Source organism: Musa acuminata, chromosome BXJ2-8 (genome assembly GCF_036884655.1).
Source record: "Musa acuminata AAA Group cultivar baxijiao chromosome BXJ2-8, Cavendish_Baxijiao_AAA, whole genome shotgun sequence".
In the NCBI taxonomy this organism is placed as follows: domain Eukaryota; kingdom Viridiplantae; phylum Streptophyta; class Magnoliopsida; order Zingiberales; family Musaceae; genus Musa; species Musa acuminata.
Window position 1 is genome coordinate 48,139,640 of NC_088345.1, and position 26,799 is coordinate 48,166,438.

At 42.5% G+C, this 26,799-nt stretch overlaps 3 protein-coding genes and 1 long non-coding RNA gene across 5 annotated transcripts; 2 read left to right on the top strand and 2 right to left on the bottom strand.

Moving 5' to 3' along the window:
• Positions 1-140: 140 nt before the first annotated feature.
• LOC135619855 (protein KINASE OF THE OUTER CHLOROPLAST MEMBRANE 1-like) lies at positions 141-7,130 on the bottom strand. The gene is made up of 5 exons (XM_065122272.1): positions 6,893-7,130; positions 4,357-4,749; positions 4,147-4,238; positions 3,597-4,070; positions 141-1,345 (listed from the first exon to the last, which is right to left on the bottom strand). Exons 2-5 carry the CDS (start codon positions 4,714-4,716, stop codon positions 406-408), a joined length of 1,866 nt encoding a protein of 621 aa, XP_064978344.1. The 5' UTR covers positions 4,717-4,749; positions 6,893-7,130; the 3' UTR covers positions 141-405.
• An 8,708-nt stretch (positions 7,131-15,838) lies between these two features.
• LOC135619857 (probable LRR receptor-like serine/threonine-protein kinase At4g37250) lies at positions 15,839-19,085 on the top strand. Its single transcript, XM_065122277.1, has 2 exons — positions 15,839-18,243; positions 18,322-19,085. The coding sequence occupies exons 1-2, from the start codon at positions 16,434-16,436 to the stop codon at positions 18,993-18,995; spliced, it is 2,484 nt and encodes an 827-aa protein (XP_064978349.1). The 5' UTR covers positions 15,839-16,433; the 3' UTR covers positions 18,996-19,085.
• Positions 19,086-21,881: 2,796 nt separating this feature from the next.
• LOC108953633 (uncharacterized) lies at positions 21,882-23,288 on the bottom strand. Its single transcript, XR_001979440.2, has 3 exons — positions 23,052-23,288; positions 22,497-22,945; positions 21,882-22,423 (listed from the first exon to the last, which is right to left on the bottom strand). It is a non-coding gene; the product is annotated as an uncharacterized LOC108953633 (long non-coding RNA).
• Positions 23,289-24,840: 1,552 nt separating this feature from the next.
• Positions 24,841-26,448, top strand: LOC135619858 (transcription factor MYB44-like). 2 transcript variants are annotated; one of them, XM_065122279.1, is made up of 2 exons: positions 24,841-24,878; positions 24,964-26,448. In XM_065122279.1, exon 2 carries the CDS (start codon positions 24,996-24,998, stop codon positions 26,100-26,102), a length of 1,107 nt encoding a protein of 368 aa, XP_064978351.1. In that variant the 5' UTR covers positions 24,841-24,878; positions 24,964-24,995; the 3' UTR covers positions 26,103-26,448. The 2 variants fall into 2 exon arrangements, with proteins under 2 accessions (XP_064978351.1, XP_064978350.1); XM_065122278.1 differs by lacking the exon at positions 24,841-24,878 and having other exon boundaries at positions 24,889-26,448.
• Positions 26,449-26,799: the final 351 nt, after the last annotated feature.

The following is a 26,799-nucleotide window of genomic DNA, read 5'->3' on the forward strand; positions in this document are numbered from 1 at the left end:
CGCTCTTGCAGTAAATGCAAGTGAGCTGATAACGCACTTATCCTTGTCCTGTGATGTTAAAGCAAATGAATCCATCCATATCCATATGTAAACATCTTGATCAGCAGGAAGAACAAAGTACCTCACCAGAAAGCAAACGATGCTTTTGAATCCAGCAGCAAGAATAAGTACCGAGGGCCATAACTAGCAGTGCTGGCACCAAAGAAATAAATGTCAAACAGATCAATCTTGTGCTGAAAACATGGAATCTGGAGTTCTGTTGTGATGACAGAACCGACATCAGCTAAAGAGAATATTTACATCAAGATGTGAAGGATAACTCGAAGATCTATGATCGGTCTTATGTACATCGATGAGTTTTGGTTGGGAGAGCCATTCCACAGACTAGAGAAGAAGAATGTGGCATCATTTAGCAGGATGAGCACCTTCTCTAAAGAGGATATTTGACACGGAATGAGGAAGCCACACTGGATTAGTAGCATTCTGCATGTCTTGCTGCTGCTGTTTTCCTGCCTGTCCAGAGATGCTAACTTTCCCAGCTTTCTTCCTGCTCGACTTGCCGAAGCTTTTTCCAACAAAAAGCCCCAATTTTAAAGCTGTGAACAAACCCAAAGCAATGGCCAATGGCCTCACAACCCAATGGAAGTCTTCAAGGTGCTGGTACTTCTTTACCACTCCCTCGCATGTCTTAAAGCTTACCACTTCCACCTCCCAAGGGTCAGCAAGAAATCTGCTGGCTTCTCCAAAGCTAAATCTGCCTGGAAACTTAACCACGAGACAACCATTCGGAAGAACCTCAGCGATCCTACCAGTCGCCCACCCGCTGCCTCGTTTATATGGCCACTCAAATCTGGGACTAGAGACACTTGCCTTCAACCTCAAAAATTGACCAACGCAGTAGGATTCTGCCATTTGAAGTTCCGAGTAATGCCCATGCCAAAGAGTGTCCATCCCGATAAAACCAACTGTTACTCTTCCATCACGCTCTATACTATGGAGAATGCCAACTGGAGACCTCTTCTTGTCCTCATTCCTTACCCGTACCCAGTCACCAGCAGCAAAGCCATATGTCACCCTCTCGACCATGGAGCAGTGCACTCTGAGAGGATTGTGAAATCCATGAATCCTGACAAGAATGAAACCATTGCTATCGCCATCAGCTTCTTTACCAACAACATTTCCCTCTGGGATCTCCATGCTTTCTGGTTTGCATGAGTTTTTGGGCTTTCTAGAGCGGACAGTGTCACCTATCTGAAGTTCGTCCTTCAGGAGTGACCAATCGGTGTAACGTTTTCCAGCCATCTGGTAATCAGAATCACTCTTGTTAAAAACAGCACCCTCACAACTGAAAAAAAGAAGAGTCAATGAAAGGTTAGATCTGCCCTTTTTCTTCTCTTCAGAAAGCCAACTGTTGTAAAAGGTTGTCATTGGATTCAGGAGAACTATCCTCCGAGCATGAGAGCATGCTAGTAAATATAAATAACCAAATACATGTTACAAGGGCTCATAATCATGAGCATATATTTAGTTCCTACTACTACATATTATTTTCACAATTTGGTAGGAGTTCGGCTTAATCATAACTCATAGATCAATGATGTAAATTAGATGTTGAAAAATGAAAACACAGTTTCCACTTGCTAAGGTTAATTCACCCTTTAGACAAAAAAAAAAAAAAATCCAAGCACACCTGCTAAAAACTATTTCACACTTGTAACATTTTGCTAAAGCATTGGAGACCATTTGCAACCCTAATGGTTGTTTGATAACAATGTTATTAAATAAATTTCTAACCACATCAATCCAACAACTAAAATCATGAGCATGCCTTATTACTGAGTGGCAGCGGGTCGGAAAATTTTCCATACAAGGAAACTTCGATTAATGTGAAAATATTGTTCTTTGATCATATTTTAAGTATAGGAAAGACATACTTTACACAGTTGAGAAAGAAAATTGATGATTCTCCTTATCTTCATGAACATATCAGCATGAAGTAGCTTATGCAGTTCACTAATCAACATTCATTATGGATGACTTCCTAGCAATTACACTACCAACAAAGTACTATAAACCAGTTTAATGGCTTCATGTCATTGTTTAATGATCAGAAATCATGATTAGCCTTCCCCATTATGGAAATGTCTCGATTACAAATATAGCTTTAATTGTCAAACATGGTAGTTACTGATTAGATATTGAATAACAGGAGATATTGCATAAAGTGATCAACAAATGATAACTAGGTAGACACAAAGTTTCCATAAGAGCCATTTCATTTAAGTTCAAGTTACAAAAGTCTACAGCATGCCTTAGAAATAAATAGCTCATTCACATGGAAATAACTTTGAAGTTCCATTACAACCATTAAGTGGAACATTACAAATCCCTAAATTCTAACATGACAAAAAAAATACGTGCCAACAACTAAACCTCCGCATCCAACACAAAAGTATATAACAAGTCATGTCAATCAACACCATTATAAAGAACATTTCTTAACAAATCAGTTTTAAATTTCAATGATAATTAAATGTTCTACTTGAGCATCATTAGGTAAACCCTCTCCAAAAAAGCATATGATGTTATTGGACCAACAGACTAGGTCTTCATCTGGAATTATAATGGATGAAAGAGTACATTCACAAGCAAGGACTGAAGAAAGATGAATGACAGTGCTGTTAGATTCATAAAGAAGGAAAACCTTTGGTATTTCTATGTAAAACATGACGAAGAAAATGACACTGTAAAGGAAAACATAGGACAACATATGATAATGGAAAAGCAGTCTCATGAATGGTCAAAAAGGTAGCACCTAAGAACAATGGGGAAATGCAATAAACAAGAGAAAAGAAAATAACTCTAAAATTCAGCTAGAAGTATCTGCCAAAGATTGTTGTCCTGGTCCATTTTTTGATGCTGTGGTAAGCTTTCCATATACACGTAAAATATGTTGCTGAATACATTGCTCAAGCACTAGTATCAAGCTTTTCCACATGCTGGGCACAGGGAGCGGTACCATGCTGCCTTACAGCCAGCATGTGCTTGGCACGCAACTGAGTTATAGGATAGCCTTTGTGTATCAATTAACTCTGTCAGAACACATAAAAGTTGCAGCTACCATTTAATCCATGTCCACATGTAAACTCTCTACAACATGAAATGGAAATAATACTAGATGAGAGACCAAAAAGCACTAAGATGCTCCTGACATGATGAAACCACACACAAAGGCACTTTGATTTTTCAAACAAACATTTATTAAATTAAGAGATATCGATAAGCCATAAACAATCTTATAAAAGGGAATACGTAAAAGACCTTTAGTCCAAGAATTTGCTTCCCAATACAGTTAAAATCCTCCTAATAAAACCCAAGCATTATTGACACTAAATTTCTTTTTTTAAAAAATCTGACATCAATTTGTTCACTCACATAAAAAAGAATAAAATAAGTAACAGATGACACGCACATGTAGGATGAATAGTCATTTAATATGAACAGTATCATAAATTTAACATCTATGCTAAACAAAATTTTGAGTTACAATCGCACGACCAATACATTTAGCATCTAATGCTGGAATGGTTACTTACCTTTTAAATGCACACAAAATATCCATCATTAAAGGACGATCTCGAAAATCATACTCAAAGCATCCATAAAGAATATCGACCACTTCTGGAGGCAAGCCACGAGGAATATTTGGCTTTTCCTTCTTTATTGCAACTAGTTGATATATTTCATCAGGTGACTTACCACGCCAAGGTTGTACACCACTTAGCATCTCCACAATGCTACATCCAAACCCCCATGAATCAGTTTCCAATGAGATTGGACCATTGATACTTGGTTCCCATTGTTCAGGAGCCATGTAGTTTGGAGTACCAAGTCTTTGAACCAGGTCTGAAGATGGCAATGTAAGTCCATGCAGTAAAAGTGGTATTCCAAAATCTCCTATGATTGCTTGATCATGCTCGTCAAGAAGAAAGTTGCAAGGCTTAAGATTGAGGAGCAGAAACCCTCTTCTGTGGAGATCCAACACTCCCTGAGCCAAATTGACACTATACCTGCAGATAATAGCTGTTAACACCATATTCAACTAATGTATGAGGAAAACAGTATTTCCAGCATCTACAGTAGCACCTTAAGACATCAAAAAGTGAAAGCTTTCCACCCTTTTGACGGGCCATCTTGTCACCTATTGATCCTTCATAATATTTCATAGCAATGCAGACCTGAAAAATTATTCAACACACATTTCCAGTGTTTACACTATAAATTTTTTTTTTTTCACTAAGTTTCCTTCACCAAAACTCCAACATGTATAATGCCTAAATCAGATTATCAACTTACTCTTCCATTTTGAAGTGAAACACCATGAAGAAAGCAAACATTTTCTAGCCCTTGGCACTTGGAGAATATCTTGTCAAACTTGGCTAAACAAGTTTGAATCTGATCATCCTTTATAGGGTATAACATTTTTACAGCAACTTCATGATAGTGCTCATAGTCATCAGTATGTTGGTGATGAGTCGCAATCCAAACATCACCAAAAGATCCTCGTCCTATCCTGTGCTTAAGTTTCAGCATGTTGGAATCAATCCACGGCCTACTAAGACTTGTTGATACAACGGCCCTTAGATGATAAGGATCTCCCTCAAGCAGCATATACTCAAATGATTCAGACAGTGAGCTTGCAGCTTGTCCGGCCATTGCTCAAACTAGTACAACAGCTATATCTTTCACCTGAGCACATGACTCAACATATTTTAGAGCATACACTAAATGAGGAATTGAAAGGTAAAGAATGTAGCAGGATATCTATCCAACCTAATTTTCATAAATAACAAACTGGTAGCATTCTCAACATGTAAAATAGTATGTACCAAGTGTGATACCATCTGAAGTGCTGCCGAGAATTGTCAGCACCATTACAGTACACAAGACTAAATAGATTATTCCATGAATGTCAGAACGAAATATCTCAACCCAAAATAAATTGTAAAATCTCTAAATTTTAAAAGTAAACAACCAAAATAAGTTGTAATGACAGAAAGTCACGGGTATAAAAGAATAAAACATGCATTAGTTCCTCAACTTGCAGTTGTGGAATTGAAGGGCTATAGAATGCATCAATACCTTAACTCGAAAGGTCGACACATGTTCACATTACACATTTCGTTTTTTTTTCAAGCATAGATGTGATGAACTGTTGTTTTGTTTTTCTTCTTTTCATTTGTGAGGTTACCTTATTTCCCATCAAGGAAACAAAGGATCTTCTTTTCAATCCAGAATTCTTCTATTGCAAAATTCTTGTTAAGATACAAAATGAGATTTTACAACATGAGTCCAACCACATCGCTGACCAAAGAACCATCCTCCTTTTTCATATTTATTAAAAAAATATTTCATAATATTATCAAAACTCACAGAAAAAATAGGAGTGGATATTTAACTAAATCCCACTGTGTTTCCAAATATATTTTCATGTAATATAATCATGACTTAAACAGTTGACAAATTGACTTGAATTATTACTAGTAACAGATAACAAATAAGCCGGAACAAAATATCGAGCAATAAAATATTTTGTGGCATCTAAATCACAGATACGTAAACATGAAACAAGGCAATTTTTTACTTTTTCCTAGTCTTCCAACTCATACTCTAGCTTTGAATAAAAGATTTTGTGGCATCTAAATCACAGTAACGTAAGTATGAAACAAGAAATTTTTCTACTTTTTCCTGGTCTTAAAACTCATACTCTTGCTTTGAATAGAAACAGTTCATCACTGATTTACATCATATCTGCATGAGTTGACATTTACATATTAAAGCAGCAAACTGACTAAACCCTGGAAACCATGTAATTTACCAAGTTCCTTAACAACAAGCTCAGACCTTAAAATCTTTAGAATACTACCATCAGCTACCAAAGTAAAACCAAATACCAAACCTAAATATGGAGCAACAGAAAAACCAAACTTTTCTATCATGGTTTGTCAACAAGGACAACACAAAGCAGTCAAATTGCTGCATACCGTGACTGCATGCCAACTTAAGAAAAGACTCGAGAGATGTTGCACGCATCTAAAGAGCACCAAAACCAACCCCACCCCCTCATATAATCAGGATGTGTGCCAAATCTGGGGCTGAATTTCTTAAGTCCAGCATTGAGTTGTGCTATGTATTATTGCTCCGAAGAAAAACTGATTTAACATGGAAAGATGAATTTTTACTTATTGTTGGAGCATTTATGTTAATCCAACAAATTCTTTTACTAAGCGAGCGTGTGAGTAAATTTAGATTTTCTTCATTAAAATCTTCCAGAAGTTAGTATGTCTGGGCATATAACAAGACGTTGATCCAGAGTCTAGAGAGAGTTAATGTATGCACCTTTACCCCTTCAAGAGGAAAGATTATTCCCGTCAATTGAACCACGTAAGTTGCAAAAGGAGATGCCATGATTCATATTTTCTTATCTGGTCGTGAGCCAACCCCAAAAAAGATTTGGCAGCTGCAAAAAGCTCTTTTTGCATCAAACTAAGACACTGTCTATCTACTGTAACTTTGCATGAATCCACTACATCTGTTACTAATTAAACCGCACGTAATTGCCCATGATGGACGAAGAACTCAAAAAGCTCGCTAGACTGAATAACTCAAAGAAACAAGTACCAAACTAAAATCAAAACCAAAATTTTCACAATAGAATGAACCACCACTCCGTAGAATTGACCTAATTTATGATCAGTAATTCACACGAAAAGCCGACTCCATTATCAAATGATGTCGGAACAGATGCCAAAAAGCGGTTGAAGACAATATATGCTATCGAATAAACCTAAAAGGAAAAAACAGAGGGAGAAATTGAAACCAACTCGCTCACCTAGAAATTCCCAAATTCCTACCAAGTTATGTCGACGAACTGACCAATTAATTGAAAGAACCGAGCAAAAGATCCAAACGCCTCAGCAAAGGCAGAAATACGGAGCGCTCGAAGACAATCTTGAAAGGGAGACGAACGATTTGGAGAACTCGAGAACGAACTTTTCGAGGAGAACGGAGAGAGAGGAGAGAGAGAGGCGAAGCGAAGTTGGAGGTGCGCGTTACAACGGATCTCACCAAACGAGCCGTTTCGTTTTGTTGCTTAAAATTCTCTTAGAAACCGTTGTTTTCCCTGTGGGGCCCACGAAGAGCATCGAACTTAGTCCGAATGTTAATGACGAACGGTATCTGATTGGCTTTGAAGAAAGTGAAATGGACTCTTAGAAACCGTTGTTTTCCCTGTGGGACCCACGAAGAGCATCGAACTTAGTCCGAATGTTAATGACGAACGGTATCTGATTGGCTTTGAAGAAAGTGAAATGGACTCTTTTGGTCGTGCCATACGATAAGAAATGCTTTCGCCTACCATTTCACCGTCGCTCGTTAAACTATGTTCCTTTCAGCTGGAGGAAACGGACGGGTCCCACACGTGGTACATCGACTAAGACCTCAACGGGTACGAAAAGCGATGTCATTACGTTACGGAATCTTTTTTTTTTTTTTGACACCCGACACGCCCAACCGTGGGATCAGACGGCTATAAATCCTTCGGGTTCTCTCGAAATTGTGCCGTCGTTTCATCGTTTCTGTCACGCTATGTTCTGAAAAGATGTGAAGATATGACATATATATATATATATATATATATAAGATTATTCGAAATACTTTTAAGATAAAAATATAAAACTCTTAAAATGTGAAGAAATTTCGTGGGCGACGAAATTAGTAATACTATGGATTCGAGAGATTAAAAAATAATTATCTTTTTATTACGTTATAGATGAGTTTTTATATTTCAACATAACGGAATGAAATATTTTATGAAATATTATATAGGAAGATAATCTCGAATCGTATCAAATAATCTTCGATTGATCTTTATCCATACGAGCGACAAGGGGAGACAACATACAATCGCATATATTGGATCCTTGACCATGTGGGCAGATACGTAAAGGGTAACATTTGTCTTCTCTTTCTAACTTAGGTGTTACACATAGGCCACTTATCATATGATGATTAACTGACGATATTCTTTTTATTATTTATCCCCCTCGAAATATATGCTTTAGGGGGCTCTTGTAAAAAAGATATAAAGTACGGCATTTAGTTTATTTGATATGTTAAGCTTATGTCTCTTCGATTGATTCTAGACTTCACACATCAAGCAAACGCCTAAGGTTGAGGGTGCCCAACTCGCACCTTGTATCAATGACCTTTATCCCTAGGCAAAGGGTTGTTCCTCATTGACAGGCCCTTCTCGGGAACGAGGGAGTTGGGATGCCCAACCTCCATGCCTCGACAACGAGGGGGAGGGGGTTGAGGCACCTAACCTCTATGTCTTGGTGAGAGATCACTCCTCATCGATGGGCCCTCTTCAGAAGTAGATCAATTCTTATCGGTGTGAATCCGACCCTCCTCCATGCCTTGGCAACAAGGGGGGTGGGTTTCTCGACCTCCATGTGTCGTTAGCAATGAAAAGAGAAAGTCGAATGTTTGACCTCCCTACCTTGGATGAAAGAGGGGGGTTGGGTTTCTCAACCTCCATAATGACAAAAGGAAGAGTTGGGTGCCCGAGCTCCCTACCTCGGGTAGAGGAAGGGGGTTAGGTTTCTTGACTTCCTTAGCTCTGTGGTGGCGTGAGCTATAATGAGGCTTAGGTGCCAAACCTCTCTACCTTGGGCAGAAGAAGAGAGATCAGTTTCCTGACCTTTGTGTCTCTTTCTCCTTAAAAGATATCTCCAAGTTACCCTCCATTCTCAAGCACTTTTCAATAGTAGCTTAAGCATAATTCTTATAACCCAAAAAGTTATCTCCCCTCGAGGTAGGTCTACCAATGATAACATCAATCTACCTCTCCATTAGCCCTTGAGATCGAGGCGAGGGTTCTTAGTTCTTTCGAATGAATCACTTGGGATGTCCATAACATATGAGCTCTTCAATCTGTTCTTTCAAGCCAAGGCAATCCTCTGTGTTGTTATCGTAATTTCGGTGGAACTAGTAGTATTTGAACATGCCTCTTTTCACCAATGAGGTCTTCATCGGATAATGATCTTTTAAGAGCTCATTCTCCTTTATCTATAAAAAACTTCAGTTTTAGTTATATTAAGGGAGGGACAGCTTGAACCTTAGACAAGGTAACTCAAGTCATTCATTTTTTCTTTACTTAGTGACCTCAGGTTGGGGGTTGATTGTGGTTGCTCATATTTCGGCATCTTGCATGACTCCTCACACTTGTCGAAGACTATTACCTTAATGGTAATGTATTGATTGACCCTTTAGAGTACCTCAAGTATAGTCATAAGTAATCTCTCTATCAACATCCATAAAAGACAAGAGGGCTTAAGCCCCATCATGAAGGTCTATATTATGAGTAATATATGGACATCTATCACACTTGGGGTCTCATTCGTGAATTGAGTGACAAAGTTTGTGAGTATTTCCTTCTTCCCCTGCTTGAGTCTTAGGAGTGTTACCACTGAATACCATCGGTATATGTTCTCAAGAGAGTCAAGTTCAAACTCCCTCATAAGTTGGGTAAAAAAACTGATGAAAAGTGACTTCAAAAGGGTGTACCATTCTCGTATTAGGCCTCTTATTATGATCGGAAAATTATGACATAATAGAGTGTCTGAAGTGTCATACAATAACATTTGGGTGCAGAAAGCTACAATATGCTTTATCAGGTTGGCATTACTATCAAATGCCTCTAAGGAAGGGAGATGAAAGTTCGCTGGAATTGATTCATATTGGCTTTTTTAGATGAATAACAACCGACCTGCGGTGGGGTCAACCAACTTCCTCCTTTGACTGTTGGAACTTTCATCGCATCTCCTCCAAATATCAATCCATCTATTGCAGTTGGATCCGTAGGGAATCCTTTATTATCTTCACTAACTAGGCCTCAAATTTAGGCAAGATAGAGTAGTGGTGTAGTCCGTTGAATTTCATAATTAGGGACCAAAATGCCCTCTTAACCAATGGTTCGATAAGTCTTGTATGCTCTTGGGATGTTAACACCACATCAGATTAGGGAACCTCAATGAGTGTCACTGTCAATGGCAGTTGAGCCAAAGATCACGGTTGAGCTAGTGGCACTGCCTATTGAGCTAATTAGGGAAAGCGGAGTGACAACCTATATCATACTTATTAGTGTCTACAATCGCTAAATAAGATTTAAAAATATCTTGACGGGGATAAGTAGGTGGCTTAGTATCATCCCTAAGGATGAGATACTTGAGTTATTAAATAAACATCAATATCACATCAGTGTTCACAATGAGGTGAATGCATCTATGTGCAAAAATGGTGGCTATTATCCCCTTTGAGTGAAAGTATCGTATGTCCAAAATAAAATCTCTTCGCTCGAGCATTCATTGAGAGGGTCAATGATAGGGTGTTCTTACTATATTGGGCTCTCCTTCTAGTATCAAAAATATTACAAAAAGATGTTATTGACGTCCTAGTTAGCTAGACATGGTTTAGACTCATGTGTGTAGGGTTATTTGAGGTAAAAATATCAAGCTCTTAAGATGTCACCTGTACGAAGACTAAGGTCACGAGAGGTTTTTCGATTTGGTCTCTCTAACGCCTAAGTTAGTAACCCGATATTAATAAGTATAGATATAAGTGGTCATGTTAGAGATGAGCTTTTATACTTAGTTATAAAAAGTAAAATATTATATAAAATATTCAATAGGGAGATAACATTTAACCATCTCAAATAACTTCCTTTTCGTCTTTTATTCATGCGGGTGACAAGAATGGATAGTTTACAATTGTTTGCCTTAAACCTTTATCCACTTGAACAAACAAGTGGATGATGGCCTTTATCTTTTTTTTTACCTTAGGTGTTATATAGGGATCATGTATCAAATAATGATTAATGATGACTAACGATATTCTTCCTATTACCGTACTATACGTACAATATACTCATATATAATAAAAGTCATTTTACATTTAACGAGGGAATAATATTTGACACCAATCACATATGACATTTGTTCTCGTTAGTATCTCTAGATTATCATGTGCTCTATATTAGACAAGGTTAAGTTCACCCCACATGATCTATGTCGAAAACAATACTATAATTTTGTTAACGCTAAAAGAGGCTAATCATTTTTCTTGCCCTTATTTTCGATACGAATGTGTTAAGATATTTTTAGAAAATAATAATGTTATTCAAACTTGAATAATATTTTTAGAAAATTGGGGAAACAATGTGGTCATTGAATCACTGATCAGATCGTATGCTTAATTAAAAATATTTTAAATTATATAAAAATAATTTAAAAAAATAGAATAAAAAATCTAAAATATTAAAATTATAAAAATGAATAATATTAGACGAATGAAAATAAAACTTTCATCATACAGAATATGATAAAAAAAAATTACATCAACCAATATTATAAAAAAAAACTTTATCTATATTAAATAATACGTGACGATATTTAAAAAGTTAAAAAGCGAATATCCAATTCACTTATGTAGACTTAAGTAAAATAAAGTATCTAATTATTGGTATATAAGATATGAAAAGTTGCAAAGAGACGCTACACGAGGAAGGAGGTGAAGAGAACGAGACATGAAAGGTGGAAGGTGAACGATGGCGGAAGGAGACGAGGAGGCCAACAGGTGGCTAGCGATTGAATAAAAAAAATTATTTTTCCCATCTTAATCTAATTTAGAATGAACATAAATATTCTCTGAAATAAATAATAACAACTATTTTAATTAAGAAAATATCTCGATTTTTCAGGTCCAATCATATATATTCTTCGATTAATTCGACTTTGTACTCTTCAAGGAGCATATTATTCTTCCTTCGGGGGAATTGACACGCTTAATGTACATAGGTCCAAACCATGTGGCCCGAACAATTGGTTCAGCCCACATATAAATCAATTCAAGACATTCGATCCATGAACTTGGCCTTCTATAGTCTTGTATATATCCTCTCTGTCCATGATCCGAAACAAAGGCCCTGCACGATCGGTGGATATCAATAGTTCATCATCATTCCCTTCTATTACCTGCAGTTGCCATTTCAGTTCATGTTGGGCTATCCAAGCTCTACAAGCTAATTCACAACCAAATGATGCGTTGCCTAACGATAAGACTTGTATATTTGATCTAAATTAGTACCGTGTCAAATGGTTATTAGATGTCACATTTGAGCGGAAGGTAGGGGACAATGCATCTGCATATTGAGGATGTTCTACTCGAGCTGATGATGAGATGATACAAGATTTATGCCAACTGTTTGTTCCGTGATCACTACTGTCCATGTTTGTTTCCATGAGCACATGATGATCTGTGACTGCCATTACTGTGCCTTACAGCTTGCTGCTTTTGGGTACCTGATGATGAGGTAGATGACGGTAGAATTTGTCCATCCGGTAAATTAAGCTACGCGAGTAGCTGCAGATTCGTCGTCTAATTTTTCTGCAGCAATGTGTCGTGGTAGGCCTCACTGGCAAGGTTCTTCGGTCACGGGTGATGGATTTCCCCGGAAGAGGTCATGGCAGAAGGGTTAAAGCGGACGAGTCCGTAGTAGACAAGGCATGGAGGCTAGGAAAAGTGGCAACTCATTGAGATTCCACCACCCCATGAAGCTCCCATCTCAGCGATTCATCAGAACCACTGGCTTCACAACGCCAGTTGTCTTCCCTTGTTCCAGTGGAGATGGAGGATATGTTGGTTGTCAATTAGCATGAACGATTGTAAATGCTTTGATGTCCTTTGGCACTCTGACAGCAAGCTGGAATTTCATTCTGCGTCATCTTTTTGTCACGTCGCCCGGTGGCATGCAGAGGATTGATAGATTATGGGTGCCACTGTCACGCAGTGTCGGAGGACGAGTGAGTGCGGAGTCGGTCACAGTAGCATGTGCTGAAGCCCAAAGAAAGCCGTGGACTTGGGGAAGGCAATGCGTCGGTGTGGTCTCCGTCTCGGTGGATGCATGGAGCAAAAGGACGCAGGGCTCTCGCTTTCTGCACAAGGTTGAGGAGAACAATGTGGTAAAATGGTACGGCAAGTGTTCGAGATTATGTGGCAGAGGACGTGTTGAATTGGTAGATATCAGCAGATCTCGAGTGCGGGCAGAGTTAACACGGCCATTCCTACGACCTCATTGTGCTATCTAATCGTCGGATAAGGGAGGAGAAGATTCTTGACGGATTGATGTACAGGTTAAAATCACGTCCATCTTTTTTCTGATGAGAAGTAATGGAAACAATCTTCATTACTCTCCATATCCTCTTTCTTCATTACTCTCTCCATCAAGATCAAGATTGGGGCTTTTGGCTAAGATGAATCTACTTCTTCTGCACGTGTTCGGATAAAGCAGACAAAGGTGGGGAGCAGAAGTGTAAAGATCGCTTGTCTTGTTTTCTTGGAACTATGCTGGTGGTACAATTCGACTGGCAAAGTAGCAGTGGTACCACAAGGCAGATATACATGGAATTATGTCACATATGAGATATATGACAATTCAATCTATTATTAGTTTAGAGCTTGGCTATCTGAGCCACTACCTCAGCCATGTCCAGTGAGATTGGACTTCGTGTTCTGAAGTGCCATCCATCATCTGGTCCTATCAGTAACTCAGAAGTCACCTTCTTCTGGTCAAACACTAAACTTCCACACAATCAAACGATGTTTGTTCTCTGAAAAAGGTAATGCAGTCCTGCTTCTTCACATTTCTTTTCATTTATGTTGTCATTGCTGTTGTTATGAGCTGAAAACAATGGGTGAAAAGCTGGTTCAGATCAATCACCTTAGTGGGCACATAGTTGTACTGGGATCTATATTGACACATGAAATGAGTGTTTTCCTTCAGAAAAGAACAGTGGAAGTAAATAATGGCTGTCAAACTCTTGTTTCACATGCCAAGAACTACACTCTGTCAAGAATAAATGCCAAGGTAGACAAACAAGTGTCAGAAGAAAAAAGATAAGAACATCTCTTCTTCTTGCTGCAAGATGTCACGCATAAGGTGGTCCATCCACAGTAAAATGGAAGGGGTTGAGAGTCTAATGGGTCCTTTTCCTTCGTTACTTTCTGCTGTGCAAGAAAGAGATAGGGGAGAGATTGTTGTCTAAACTTCAAAATGGAGTGGAAAATGATACAGCCAAAAAGATGCCATATTAGTGTAGTAACATGAGACTGTGAGAAGGATCATACATCTATATAAACATCACTTTGTTCCTAATAAAATTGCAGAGTTGGTGTTGCTTGCTTCTTTCAGATGTCATGTGAGTAGTTCATATGTGAGACAGCAACAAAGGTAGCATCACAGAGAGGGAATGACTGTTTTGAGAGAGATATGACTTGAGCAAGTACTCATAACAGACAAATGAAGTCTACAGAGAATAGGCTGCAGAAAGTCTAAGCTTAAGCACAAGTGAGTTGCATATGACACTGACCAAGAAATGTCATTAAAGCAGGACTATAAAACTTGCCCAATCAGAGCATCCATATTACTGTTCACATGTAGTTGGTGGCAGAGGACATGTGTGATGGAAAGAGGTAGGCCTACCAGATCTCTAGTATCATTTTCCATTATTAAGCTTTACTAGATGATGTTATGATTGCACAAGATGTACACTCTTTGTGCCCATAAAAAAGACATGAATTGCTGAAGTTTTGAAGCTTAAGACCAGAGTTCTTTCTTTTCTTTTAATGAAGAACTGATGCTTTGCTCATGTATAATAATGAGGGATTAAGTGGAGGTTACAAACTAAGTTTAAAGTATCACTGATTGTTGAACTCTTATGTGACACAATAAAGTGCACTTCTATTTCTAAGCTTCTTTTTAATCTCCTCTGTTCTTGTTATTTTCTTACAGACATGCATAATCAAGTAGATTCTTTTGGTTCCTGCTTCAACACTAGATTATACAGTATTCCACAGAGAGAAGCAATAATTGAGCAATATTACCTTCTCCTTTGTTGGCACAATCATGCACAAAGGACAGAATCTGAGACTAGAATTATAGTATTGTACATGAAAAGATGGGTGAAAAATCAGTAGATCTCTTTTCTCAAGTGGAGTGATAGACCTAATTGCAACATCACCTTAACAAAGAGAGAGAGAGAGAGAGAGAGAGAGTACACTGAGCTATGCATCAAACAAATGGCTATTTGTACTATGCAGCTAAAGCAATTCATGTGAAATATCAGATAAGAAGGTAGCAGCCTCAGTATTAAAGTGTCAATAGTAGCAAGTTGCACAAGTATAATCCTTTGTTAAAACCAATTTAAGAGCCTTAGAATAGGTGGGGGATCCAAACCCCTTATTTACTCTCCAACACATAAAGGTTTATTAAAGGAGACTAATCTACTTTATCTCAAGACAAGGAGCAAGACTCTCTGTTGTCTGCCATCAGTGGCTTCTCCAAACAATGCAGAAGTTTGTGTCAATACTCTCTGCATCTAAAAGCTACATAAAGTAATTTTGTCAAAAACACAAAAAGAAAAGCTACATAAAGTGATGACCACAGTCCACATCTACCTTCCCTGCATCCAACACTTGATGGGGCTACTGCTTCCCTCATAGGATTCCCATTGTCTACCCATCCTAACTCCATGGCTCTCTCTCTGTCTCTGTCTCTCTCTCTCTACTATCCACACATAATAATGCCTTTGTGGTCCATGCAAGCCTCTTCAGTGTCTCCATATAAAACAACCACATGAAATAGAAGAGGCCCTACAAAAACCTTACTCCTTTGAGAACCTGAACAGATCTTCACTCAGATGACTGTGTCATCAGTACAGCACCTCGTGAAGAGACAGCAGGAAAACACCAGCAAGCAGTACATTCTTCCCTCTCTCTTCTGTCTCTTTTACTTGTTCCATGAGACCTTCTTCATTAGTTCGGCAGATCAAGCTACTCATGTCCTCCTTCCAACACAAGCAAGATTCCTCTCTAGGCCTTCTTTCCCTATAGGTGAGACTTGAACCAGCTTGAAGGCAGTCTACTCTCAGGATAGAAGGTTACAAAAAGCATGCCATTAATTGGTCCCATCAGCAGCTCTCTCTCTTCTTCGTTTCCTTGAGTTAGTCCAGGTAAAATATCTGAGGCTGTTCCACACAATGGAGGTCCTGTTGATGAACTGTGGATCTTATTTTATAGCTTCCAACAGTCCATTCCAATCTCCTTAGTTTTCTACCCCTCTTCCCCTGTGCCAACACACCTCAGTCACATGCATTGCTCCCAGTTGAAGCCCCAGTAATGTATTGTCTTCCCTCTCCATTTGCCTTCCTCTCTTAGCTTATAGCTGAAGCTCTTCAGGCCAGAATTTGCTGAATCTTCCAACCCTCCTCTTGCTCTCTCGGTCACTGAGACATGATTTGCTCCGGAGCACGAGCAACATGAGCTCCCAAAGTCGTAGGCTCCAGACCAAATGGCAGATCACTAGTTATCTTCCTCTGCTCCTATCTTTTCTTCTCCTGATCAGTCCAGCGTTGGGCCTCAATCAAGATGGAGTGCTGCTGCTTCAGTTCAAGTACTCCATTCTCAGCGACCCCCTCGCCGCGCTCGGCGACTGGAACTACTACGACGCCACGCCGTGCTCGTGGAATGGAGTCGTGTGCATGGGCTTCCCGGATGCCGCTGCTCTCAACTGGACTGTTGCTACCAATACTAGGAGTGATGGTGGTGGCAATACACAGGTTCCCACGTCTTCCAGAGTGATCAGCTTGGTCCTGCCCAACTCCCAGCTCTTGGGCTCCGTCCCTCCCGAGCTCGGCCTCGTTGAACACCTCCGCCACCTCGACCTCTCCGGCAACATTCTCAACGGCACCCTTCCAGCCTCCCTCTTCAACGCTTCCGAGGTCCGGGTGCTCTCGCTAGCCGACAATGCCATCTCCGGAGAGCTTCCGGAGCTCGACTGGCGCATGAGCAGCAGCCTGCAGGTGCTCAACCTCTCCGACAACGCTTTGATCGGCAGGCTGCCGGGTAACCTTTCTCGCCTGCCAAATCTCACCGTCGTCTCTCTTGCCAACAACTTCCTGTACGGCGAACTCCCCGGTGGTGGGTTCGAGAGGCTCCAGTACTTGGATCTCAGCTCCAACCTCATCAATGGCTCCTTACCGTCTGATCTGGGTGGACCGAGGGTCCGGTACTTGAACCTGTCCTACAACCGCCTCACCGGCGCGATCCCGCCGCAGCTGGGGGCGAGTATTTCTGCTAGTGCCACGGTGGATCTCTCGTTCAACAATCTCACCGGAGAGATCCCGCAGGGTGGCGCTTTCGCCGCTGAGAAGCCGATGGCGTTCATGGGGAACCCAAGTCTCTGCGGGAGGCCGCTCAGGAACCCGTGTGCCATCCCCTCTATCCCGTCTTCCCTCTCCTACCCTCCTAATTCCTCCACCCTGGCTCCGCAGGCGCCCAAGTCTCCCCCGGCCTTCGCGGCGATACCCGAGAACAGGGACGAGACGTCGCCGACAGATAGCGTGAAAAGCTCCGCAGGACGAGGGTCTCTCCGTCCGGCGGCTGTTATCGGGATCACGGTGGGTGATTTGGCCGTCATTGGGATCCTTTTCATTGTGTTCTTGTACGTATACCATGTGAAGAAGAAGAGGTCACAAGAGCTGCAGAAAGAAGTTGGGCTGAAGGAAGATCCGCCACCACCCGTAGCAGCAGCAGCAACAGCCACAACAACAATGGCAGCCCCTGAATCCAAAGGAGTAGGCGGGTTCTCTTGTTGCTTGAGAAAGAAAGGCGCGGACGGAGGCGACACCGAGGAGACGTCGGAGACCTCGGAATCCTCCGAGACGGAGGCAGAAGAGGAAGAAGCGACGAAGGGAACGAAGGAGGGCGAGGATGGTAAATCCCACCCGCAGCAGAAGGAACAGGGGGCTACTCTCGTCATGGTTGACAGCGAGACCGAGCTGGAAATGGAGACTCTGCTCAAAGCCTCGGCTTACATTCTCGGCGCCAGCGCTTCCAGCATCGTCTACAAGGCTGTCCTTGCTGACGGCACCGCGTTGGCCGTCCGCCGGATAGGGGAGAGCGGTGTCATCGACAAGTTGAAGGATTTCGGCGCCCAGGTCCGCGTTATTGCCAAATTCCGCCACCCGAATCTCCTCCGCCTCCGGGGGTTCTACTGGGGCACCGAGGAGAAGCTCCTTATCCATGACTATGCCCCCAGTGGCAGCCTCGCCAACATCTCTTTCAGCAGTATGCGTCTCCCATCCCCTGCTGTCCCCGTCAAGAATCAACAGCTTCAGTACTAAGCATTTCCCTAACTGTTTGCAGAGAAGCTCGGCTCGTCGCCGTTGCATCTGAGCTGGGAGGCGCGACTCAGAATAGCGAGAGGAGTGGCGAGGGGGCTCGCCTACATCCATGAAAAGAAGAGCTTGCATGGCAATCTCAAACCGAGCAACATTTTGTTGGATTCGGACATGGAGCCAAAGATCGGAGATTTCGGACTTGACAGGGTGATGTTCGGCGTGGGCACGTCGGCCCGGCAATTCGGGAGTAAGCGGTCGATGCAATCTTCCATCAGTTTGCCGGATCTATCGGCGGCCACCGGAGCTAGCCCTTCCGGCGGTTCCTCCGCTTTAACATTCGCCCCTCGGCCGTATCAAGCACCGGAGTCCCTGAGGAACCTGAAACCCAACACCAAGTGGGACGTCTACTCATTCGGGATGGTGTTGCTGGAGCTGATCGCCGGGAGATTGTTCTCGGAGGTGGAGCTCTGTCACTGGAACGCAGGGTTTGTGGTGGAGGAAAGGAATAGGCTTCTAAGGATGGCCGACGCAGGCATAAGAGGGGAGGTGGAAAGCAAGGAGGCGGCTCTGTTGAGCTGCTTCAAGCTGGGGTTCGCTTGCTGTGCCATGGCGCCTCAGAGGAGGCCTTCCATGAAGGACGCAGTCCAGGTGCTGGAGAACATATCTTCCAGCTCTTCTTCTTCGCTCCCATATCCATAGCCTTCTCCTGTAGAACCAGCAACGCCATTAACATTGATTCGTTCGTCTTTGATGCGTTCAATCTTTAAGGGATTATTGTTGTTCTGGAAACGATTAAGCCGTGCACACCGTACTGTTCATATGAATTGGTAGCAGCAACGCGAAGGTAAGGTTCTTCCATGGCCCCAGGATTCAACCTTGGAAAACTACTACCAACAAATAAAGAGGAGGGTCACTCTGTAGCATTACAGATTCTTTGCTCTCTCCTCGTGCATAGAACACACAGATCTCGCTCATCCATAATTAAGCCTTCTCTGGATCTCCCATTTCGCCAGTGCCATAACACAAATGTGGAGGTGTGTATGCTGTAAGCATCTGTGACCAAAGAAGGATGAGGCTGTAGGTATTGATCCTTATGAACAGGCCATATATGGTTACTGGGGACAAGAATTCCAGGTGTGCAAACTGGAATACGTACTTACTGGACTCGAGGAAGACCATCACCTCCGAAATGGACTAGAGAAGAAGAAAAGAGTGGTGGAAGACTTCTCCCCAAACTTATCGTATAGCAGGATATTTTTGTGGTTGCAGTGTTTCATTTGGTCATTGCCTAGTTTCTGTGCGAGCAAATTGTAGCAAGGAATTTGTTGTACCAATTTTCTGGAACAGATTGTTTAAGCAAATTTGCTATTATTTATCAACTATTCCGTCTAAATTAATTGTCCTTGATATGGCCTATTTTAGGATGATAAAAGATGATGTAAATGTATGCTAATTTAGGCTTGTTTCTCGCTTGCACGGTTAAAAATGATTGTTTGGATAGTTTTATTGGATCATTTTTGCATGTTGCAACTTTCATAATGAGTAGCGTAAAACGTCAATCATCTCAATATCATCGAACCTCCGGGAGGTATAGAATCGAATGAGACTTCTAAGGACGATGATATAAACTCATATGCATGGGATTGTCCGATGTGAAAATATCGAAATCCCGAGATGCCACTTGTACGAAGATCGAGATTAAAAAAGATTTCTTGACTTAGATCCCTTGAAAGCTCAAGTTAGTAACTCGAGGTATATGAGTGTGAACGTAAGTAACTAAAAAAAGATAAACATCTTTTATTGTGTTAAAAATGAACTTTTATATTTAATTATAAAGGAATTAAATATTTTATAAAATATTATGTAGGTAAACAATCTCTAATCATTTCCAACAAACTTTCATTGACCTCTTATCCAAGTGAGTGACAAAGGAAGGGGGTTGTGCGTGGTTACCTATAATCATTTGTCTTGAATTCTTAGTCATGTAACCTTGTCTTCTCCTTTTATCCTTGATATCATGTGACAATTACGTATCAAATACCGATTAGCTAACGGCATACTCTCTATCGGACCGTATTGCTTCACTAGGTGTCTGTATGAAAATAATATAGTTAGAAATTTCATCAATTTATCTTATGTTTATTGTCATCAAAAATCTTTTTAAACTGTATCTGTCTATGTGATCTTAGTTCAAGAGATGCAAGGTGCAAGATACGTGGCATGTGCATTCATCACCACCAGCTACTCTATCGATCTTACAATATATCTTACCAACTTGAAATGGTTAAGCTCAAAATAATAATAATAATAATAATCTCATCGAGCCCTTTCGATTCATTCACGTTTTGTCACGGAAACCCCACGTCAGCCAACGTGATTTGTTGACTCTGATCCAAACCCATACTAGTAGCTTGGGCCAAACCGGGCCGAATAGGCTTGCGTTGGGCCCAAGGATATCTCATGTCTGCGTAGTGCCACAAGGAAATGGCGAGGAGTTGATTCTACTGCATTTCTCCGTCAGTTTGCAACCTGTGGACGACTAACTTTCATGTCAGGGTGGGCGACTTCCATGTTTGATGCTTCCTGCTCATCTGACCAAATGGTATGGTCACTCATGATACGACAGAGAGTAGAACGAAGTGTGACTCGCGTCTTCTATATTATCTATCAGACAAAGAATGATAACAACTACCGAATGCAAACAGCCAATACTGTGGTGTACAAACCAAAGTCGACGGCGACAACTCTCCCACCACCGCCAGTATTTCTTTTCTCTTCGTCGACGATGGTGTTCTCTCCATACATCGGATGAGAGAGTACACAGCACGAAATCGATCTCTCGGGGGCATGACTCCACCAGTTAGCCGTCCACCTAGTGATTTTTTACTTATCCATTATCTCACATTGGTTGAGGAGTAAGAGAACCAAGACTCATAAGTCCATCAAATCTTCCTTACCTTTAGAAGTATTTTTTAGAGTTCACACGCTCCAAAAAGAAAAAATCGTAAGGGTACATCCATCGTTCAAAGCGGACAATTCCTCCATTATTTAAAACGAATAATTCCTCGCGAGCATACGGGCTACACCAATGATCGACCGATCAAATGATCCATTATAAGTTATATAGGAAAAAAACTTTAATTAAAAATTAAAAGAGAATTCTCATATATTATTAATAACCAAAAAATCATATTAGAAAATGGATGTATATTTCGACACTTGTTTCAAATTTTAACAGAGAAAATCAAAAAAATTTCTCTATATGAGATCAATCATAAATCAACAAATTTTTTGTAGATCAATCATAAATCATCTTGAAGTTAACCCCAACCTAAGCGCCCAATTCCCTTAGATACCCTTTTATATTAAATCATCAAAAATAATTTCTTATATCTTTTCTCTCGTCCTCTTTATTTCCATTATAAAAAAACACACAACACCCAAATTATTTTATCATATTTTGCTTTCACATTAAAATCTAAATATATATCAGGTATTTATAGTAATAAAATCTAATCACTAATGATTTAATTTTCTACTTAAATTCCTAATCATAATCCATTAAGTAATTTGAATCGTTTAGCATCCAAAAATACTACGCAACCCAAATAAACACTGGTTAAGAATAGAATTGCAGTGTATCACCGCCGACACAGACAGAGTTGATGTGATGGACGTACTCGGGTGACGAATAAGCAGTCAATTGGACCAAATACTTTGGATGGACAAGCTCGGATTTGGATTCTCCTTCGGTGGCGCAATAATAATCGAGTGCAGGATATTGTACCAATCGATTCAGGATGCAGTGTTGCATTCGATGGTGAAATCACTGTTGCGGGCTGTCAGAATTAATGTGTGGTGGGCAAGGGAGCAGAATGAATTGGACGTGTCAACAATCTGCTGTGGCATTGACTCGGTGGCGACGAAGAAGGTGTTGGCCTGCCGACATTCCATAGCATTCGAGGACATGCTCGATCGTAGATGCTACCTGCCTCTCGTGCATCCATGGCTGGAATGTGCTGGGAGGGAGTTGAATGTAGTCCACGTCTCCAATGTATTGTACTCGATCTCATGTTTGTGAAGTGTGGGTGTCATTGTGCTCGACGAAGGACGACGTGGAGACTCACCTGTTGCCATGTTCATCATTGTCAGCAATATCAAGCACAGAACTTCTCTCTCTCTCTAAAGAACGGGATATACCAGACATAGGAAGTCAAGTTAATGATGGTTTGAACGCATTTCACCCATTTAGGCTGGACGACAAGAGTCGGTGAAAGGTCCAGAGTTCAAGTAATTTCGTGAACACCTCTGAGATTGCACAGTTCCTCTATTCTTCTACAGGACCTCCTACCATCTCTATTCCCACGTTTGACGCTCGTTCATTAAGCAGCATTAACTTTCCATTGTGTGGTGTGGCAGCAGATTCAGGTCCTCATATCTATCCTCCATTTGATGTGAGGATGCTGTACCGTTGTTGGGATTTCTGATGTGCTGTGGGACTCCCCTAATCATTGTACCGATACAATGTGCATCTGAGTCAGTGAACATTGAACTCGGCACTTCATCTCACCAACACAGCAGATGGCATGTTCGGTCGGCACCACACAATGTGGACGCCTCTCGGTCCGCCATTTCTTCAAACGATTCATCTGTACGACATCCACAAATACTCGAAGAAATCATTGAGTGGCCATTCCGGTACAAGAGCTGAAAGAAGAAGAAAGCCTGGCGACAATGTTTACCGATGCAGCTTACCGAGATATGGATCGTAGATCACAGCTCCCTCTTCTTCCTTCGAGACCACAGAGCCCATCAAACGAAGAACAGTGCATGTGGTCTGAAGAAACCACGGCTGCATTCGGTAAAGTAAAGGAGAGCATCATAGACGATATCCGCAGCCACCGTGTCATGCTTATCCTCTAGCCAGAGACCAAATGGTCCATGGAGTCCACCACCACCACCACCATTACCTTTCCCTTCCTTTCTTGCTCAAAAGCTTAGACCAAAATCTTCCTCTTTTGGAGCTGCAATCAGATCACGTAATTTATAGGTCTTCATCATTTATGCGATTCCGCCTTCTCAGACCTTCAAAAACAGAACAAACAACTCAGTTCGACCGAACCAATCTTGTCATGTAGCGGTGAGGGGTCGACCGTACATCCAACCTCGACTACATATGATACCTTTTATAATCGTCAAGTATTTTATCTTATTCAACACAATATACTGCACCTCATCTACAGGTGCATCTTATTTCGTGCCTCGAAGCGAACGTCTCATCGGAACTACGGTCCTGGTGTCGGACGCAAGGCAACGAGCTGTCACCGGGTCCCGCCACTACTACCCGTACGTCGGTCGGACACGTGGGGGTTTGACCGATGGTTGCTGTGTGGGGGGCCGCGGGGAAGGGGAGCACGGACAAGTACACCATGCCCTCCCCCCATATTCTCCACGTGACGGGCATCATGAGGTTTTTGTGAGCCAACCAGGATAGAATCGTAACACGGTTAAATTGGATGTCCGTTCGATCGAGATTTCAACCCACAAGGAGAAAAATTAGGATATTAATGAATGGCTACAGAAGCAAATGTAAGTAAAAGTCGATCCGGAAGTGACGGTTGTAACATGAGAAAAGTCAAAGGCAAACAGTGAGCACTCTGCAGCTGCGAACGGAAAAGAAACCTGCGAACGGAGAAGCATATAATATACAAATCGATAATTGGCATAAAAATAGGGAGGGAAGCGGACGCATGTGGGCCCGTGGGAAGGAGAGTCAAACAACAGCTGGAAGTGTGGGCCGAGCCAACAGCTGTAAGGAGTGCACACGACGTACGAGTCACAAAAAAGGCCAAAATCACGGGATAGCTGTTGCGCATTTACTTACTTATTCTGAAACCATCTCAATTTTTACACGTAGGGTGTTCCTTGGAAATCATGCATGTAAGATAGGAACGAGGAAGACGCGAGGAAGCTGAAGGGGTGATCGGATCGTGTAGCGAAGGGGGGGAAGAGGCGGCATCCGACAAGGTGACAGCCTGGCGTTTATGGACTTTATGCAGCATCTTCCGTCCATATCATGAAAACATTGTACCAACATAACAAATAACAACAATGTCGAGTATTATGATCATTTATGGAGCACCAGAACTTGTGGTGGATGGAGATATGCATTAAACTCCAACATTAGCGGACTATTACACTGATAATTTCATGCACGGAAAGGGCCCCAGCGCGTCGTTCGTGGATGATGTTCGACGCGATGGGTCGTGGACTGGATGGCGCAAGCGTGGGGTACGATTTTGATTTGACGGCAAGCGGGCCCCGCATTGACTCGTCATCCTCTCTTCTAAGGAGCAGGCCGGGCGGGTAAGTTGGTGGCGTGGGTCGATGTGTGAAGAGGACAGGGGTGAGAGGGCACAGAAAGCGTGCAATGAGATGGCGACGCGTGTACAGCGCCAGCTGTATGCGATTGCGAGCGGAACCGGAAGAGGGCGGGAGCGCCCTCCGTTACGTCGGTCGCCGCCGACCCAGGTGGCTCTGCCTCTCTATAAAACCCCTCCGAAGCACTTCATCTTCTCCTTCGTATTGCTGCTTCGTCTTCCCTCTCCTAGTCTATCTGTCTCTTGAAAGTGAGGTTGTTTACCTTCTATTATTCTCTTTTCTTTAGGTTGGGGGAGTTTGGGTCCCTTGGCGGCGGCGATGGGAAGCAGGAAGGATGTGGATAGGATCACGGGGCCGTGGAGCCAAGAGGAGGATGAGGCGCTGCAGAGTCTGGTGCAGCGCCACGGACCTAGGAACTGGTCGCTCATCAGCAAGTCCATCCCGGGTCGCTCCGGGAAGTCATGCCGGCTGCGGTGGTGCAACCAACTCTCGCCACAGGTGGAGCACCGCCACTTCACGGCGGAGGAGGACGAGATCATCGTCCGCGCCCACCGCCGCTTCGGCAACAAGTGGGCTACCATCGCCCGCCTCCTCTCCGGCCGCACCGACAACGCCATCAAAAACCACTGGAACTCCACCCTCAAGCGCAAGTATAGCACCGCTTGCCCCGTCGACAACGAGCTGCGGCACCGGTACGACGCGATCACGACGGAAAAGGAGGCGGCGGCGCATCGGGAGGACGAGGCGGTGGCGACGAGGCCGCTGAAGAGAGCAAGCAGCGACGGCCTCACCCTGTTGTCCGGCGGAGCGGGTCTTTGCTTGAGCCCCGGAAGCCCGTCTAGATCCGATCTCAGTGATTCCAGTCACCACAGTCACTCGCTAATCTCTCCGCCGGCGGCGGCGTCACACATCCATCAGCCGTTTCCCAGAACTGGCGGTGTCGTGACTCTCTCCTTTTCTCCAAGCCAACACCACCATCATGGCGGACCGATCACTGCTGCTGTTGATCCTACTTCTCTAAAGAACGACGACGGTCCAACGACCTTCCTGACCCTCTCCCTCCCCGGCTCAGATCAGATTCACACCTCCAGCCACCGCCACGTCCTGGCCGGCCCCAACACCAACAACCAGAACCAGCTCCAACCACTGCCGTCCTCCTCTCATGCCTCCCATCGGATGATGCAGCGATGTTCAGCCACCGCCGCCAGCCCTTCTGGCCGCTCCCGGATTCCGAGCGCCGATGATGAGCGTCGGTCTGCACCTTTCTCTTTCAGCGGCGAGTTCATGGCAGTCATGCAAGAGATGATCCGCAGCGAGGTGCAGAGCTACATGGCCGAACTGGAGCAGGGCCGCATGGCTTACGGCACGCAGCCGCCGCCCTGCAACGCCGCGGCGAAGCGCGTCGGAGTAACGGATGCAGAGTAGAGTACGTTTTGAATCCAGATCATGAAGGAATGAAGGAATCAAAGAATGTCTTGGACCAAGAAGAAGACAACGGTGTCTCCTTTTCCTCTCTGGTAGTCGCTCTCAATAGTAATGGGTTGGATGCTTCAATGAGAGAAGGTAATTGTACAGGAAAACGGGAAAGAAGTGGGAAGAAGCGCGAGCACTTCGTTTCAATCTCCTCCTCCTCCTCTGTTCTATTCCATGTAATGATTGTGAAGATGGAGGAGGTTTTTTCTTGGTTTACCAGTGATTATTTGGTTCCATCGAATCGTACAGTAAGAAACGACGGGTCGGAAAGATGAGCAGAAGAGCAGCGCAGTATCAATTTCGTTTGTCTTGCATTGAACTGTCTGTTGAAATGCGGGGAGTATTACGGCGAGCGACGGCTAAAACGATCCATTTATGTTACGTGCCGCCTTATTTTACTGGTATTATTATTTAGTCACCATCACCAATTAGTGCGGTTGGGAGTACTGCACTTCAATGTTTCCGTTTCCGTGGCAGCTCATCTCTGAAGCGTCGACATTGATTTCTGCATTGTGATCGAGCCCTGATACCTTATTGTGCTCTGTTGTTGCAGTTGCTTCTTCTCGGACACAACTCAGATATTTAGAATCGACTATATTAAGTTAAAATAAAATATTTAATTTTTTATTTATAATTTTTTATTAAAATA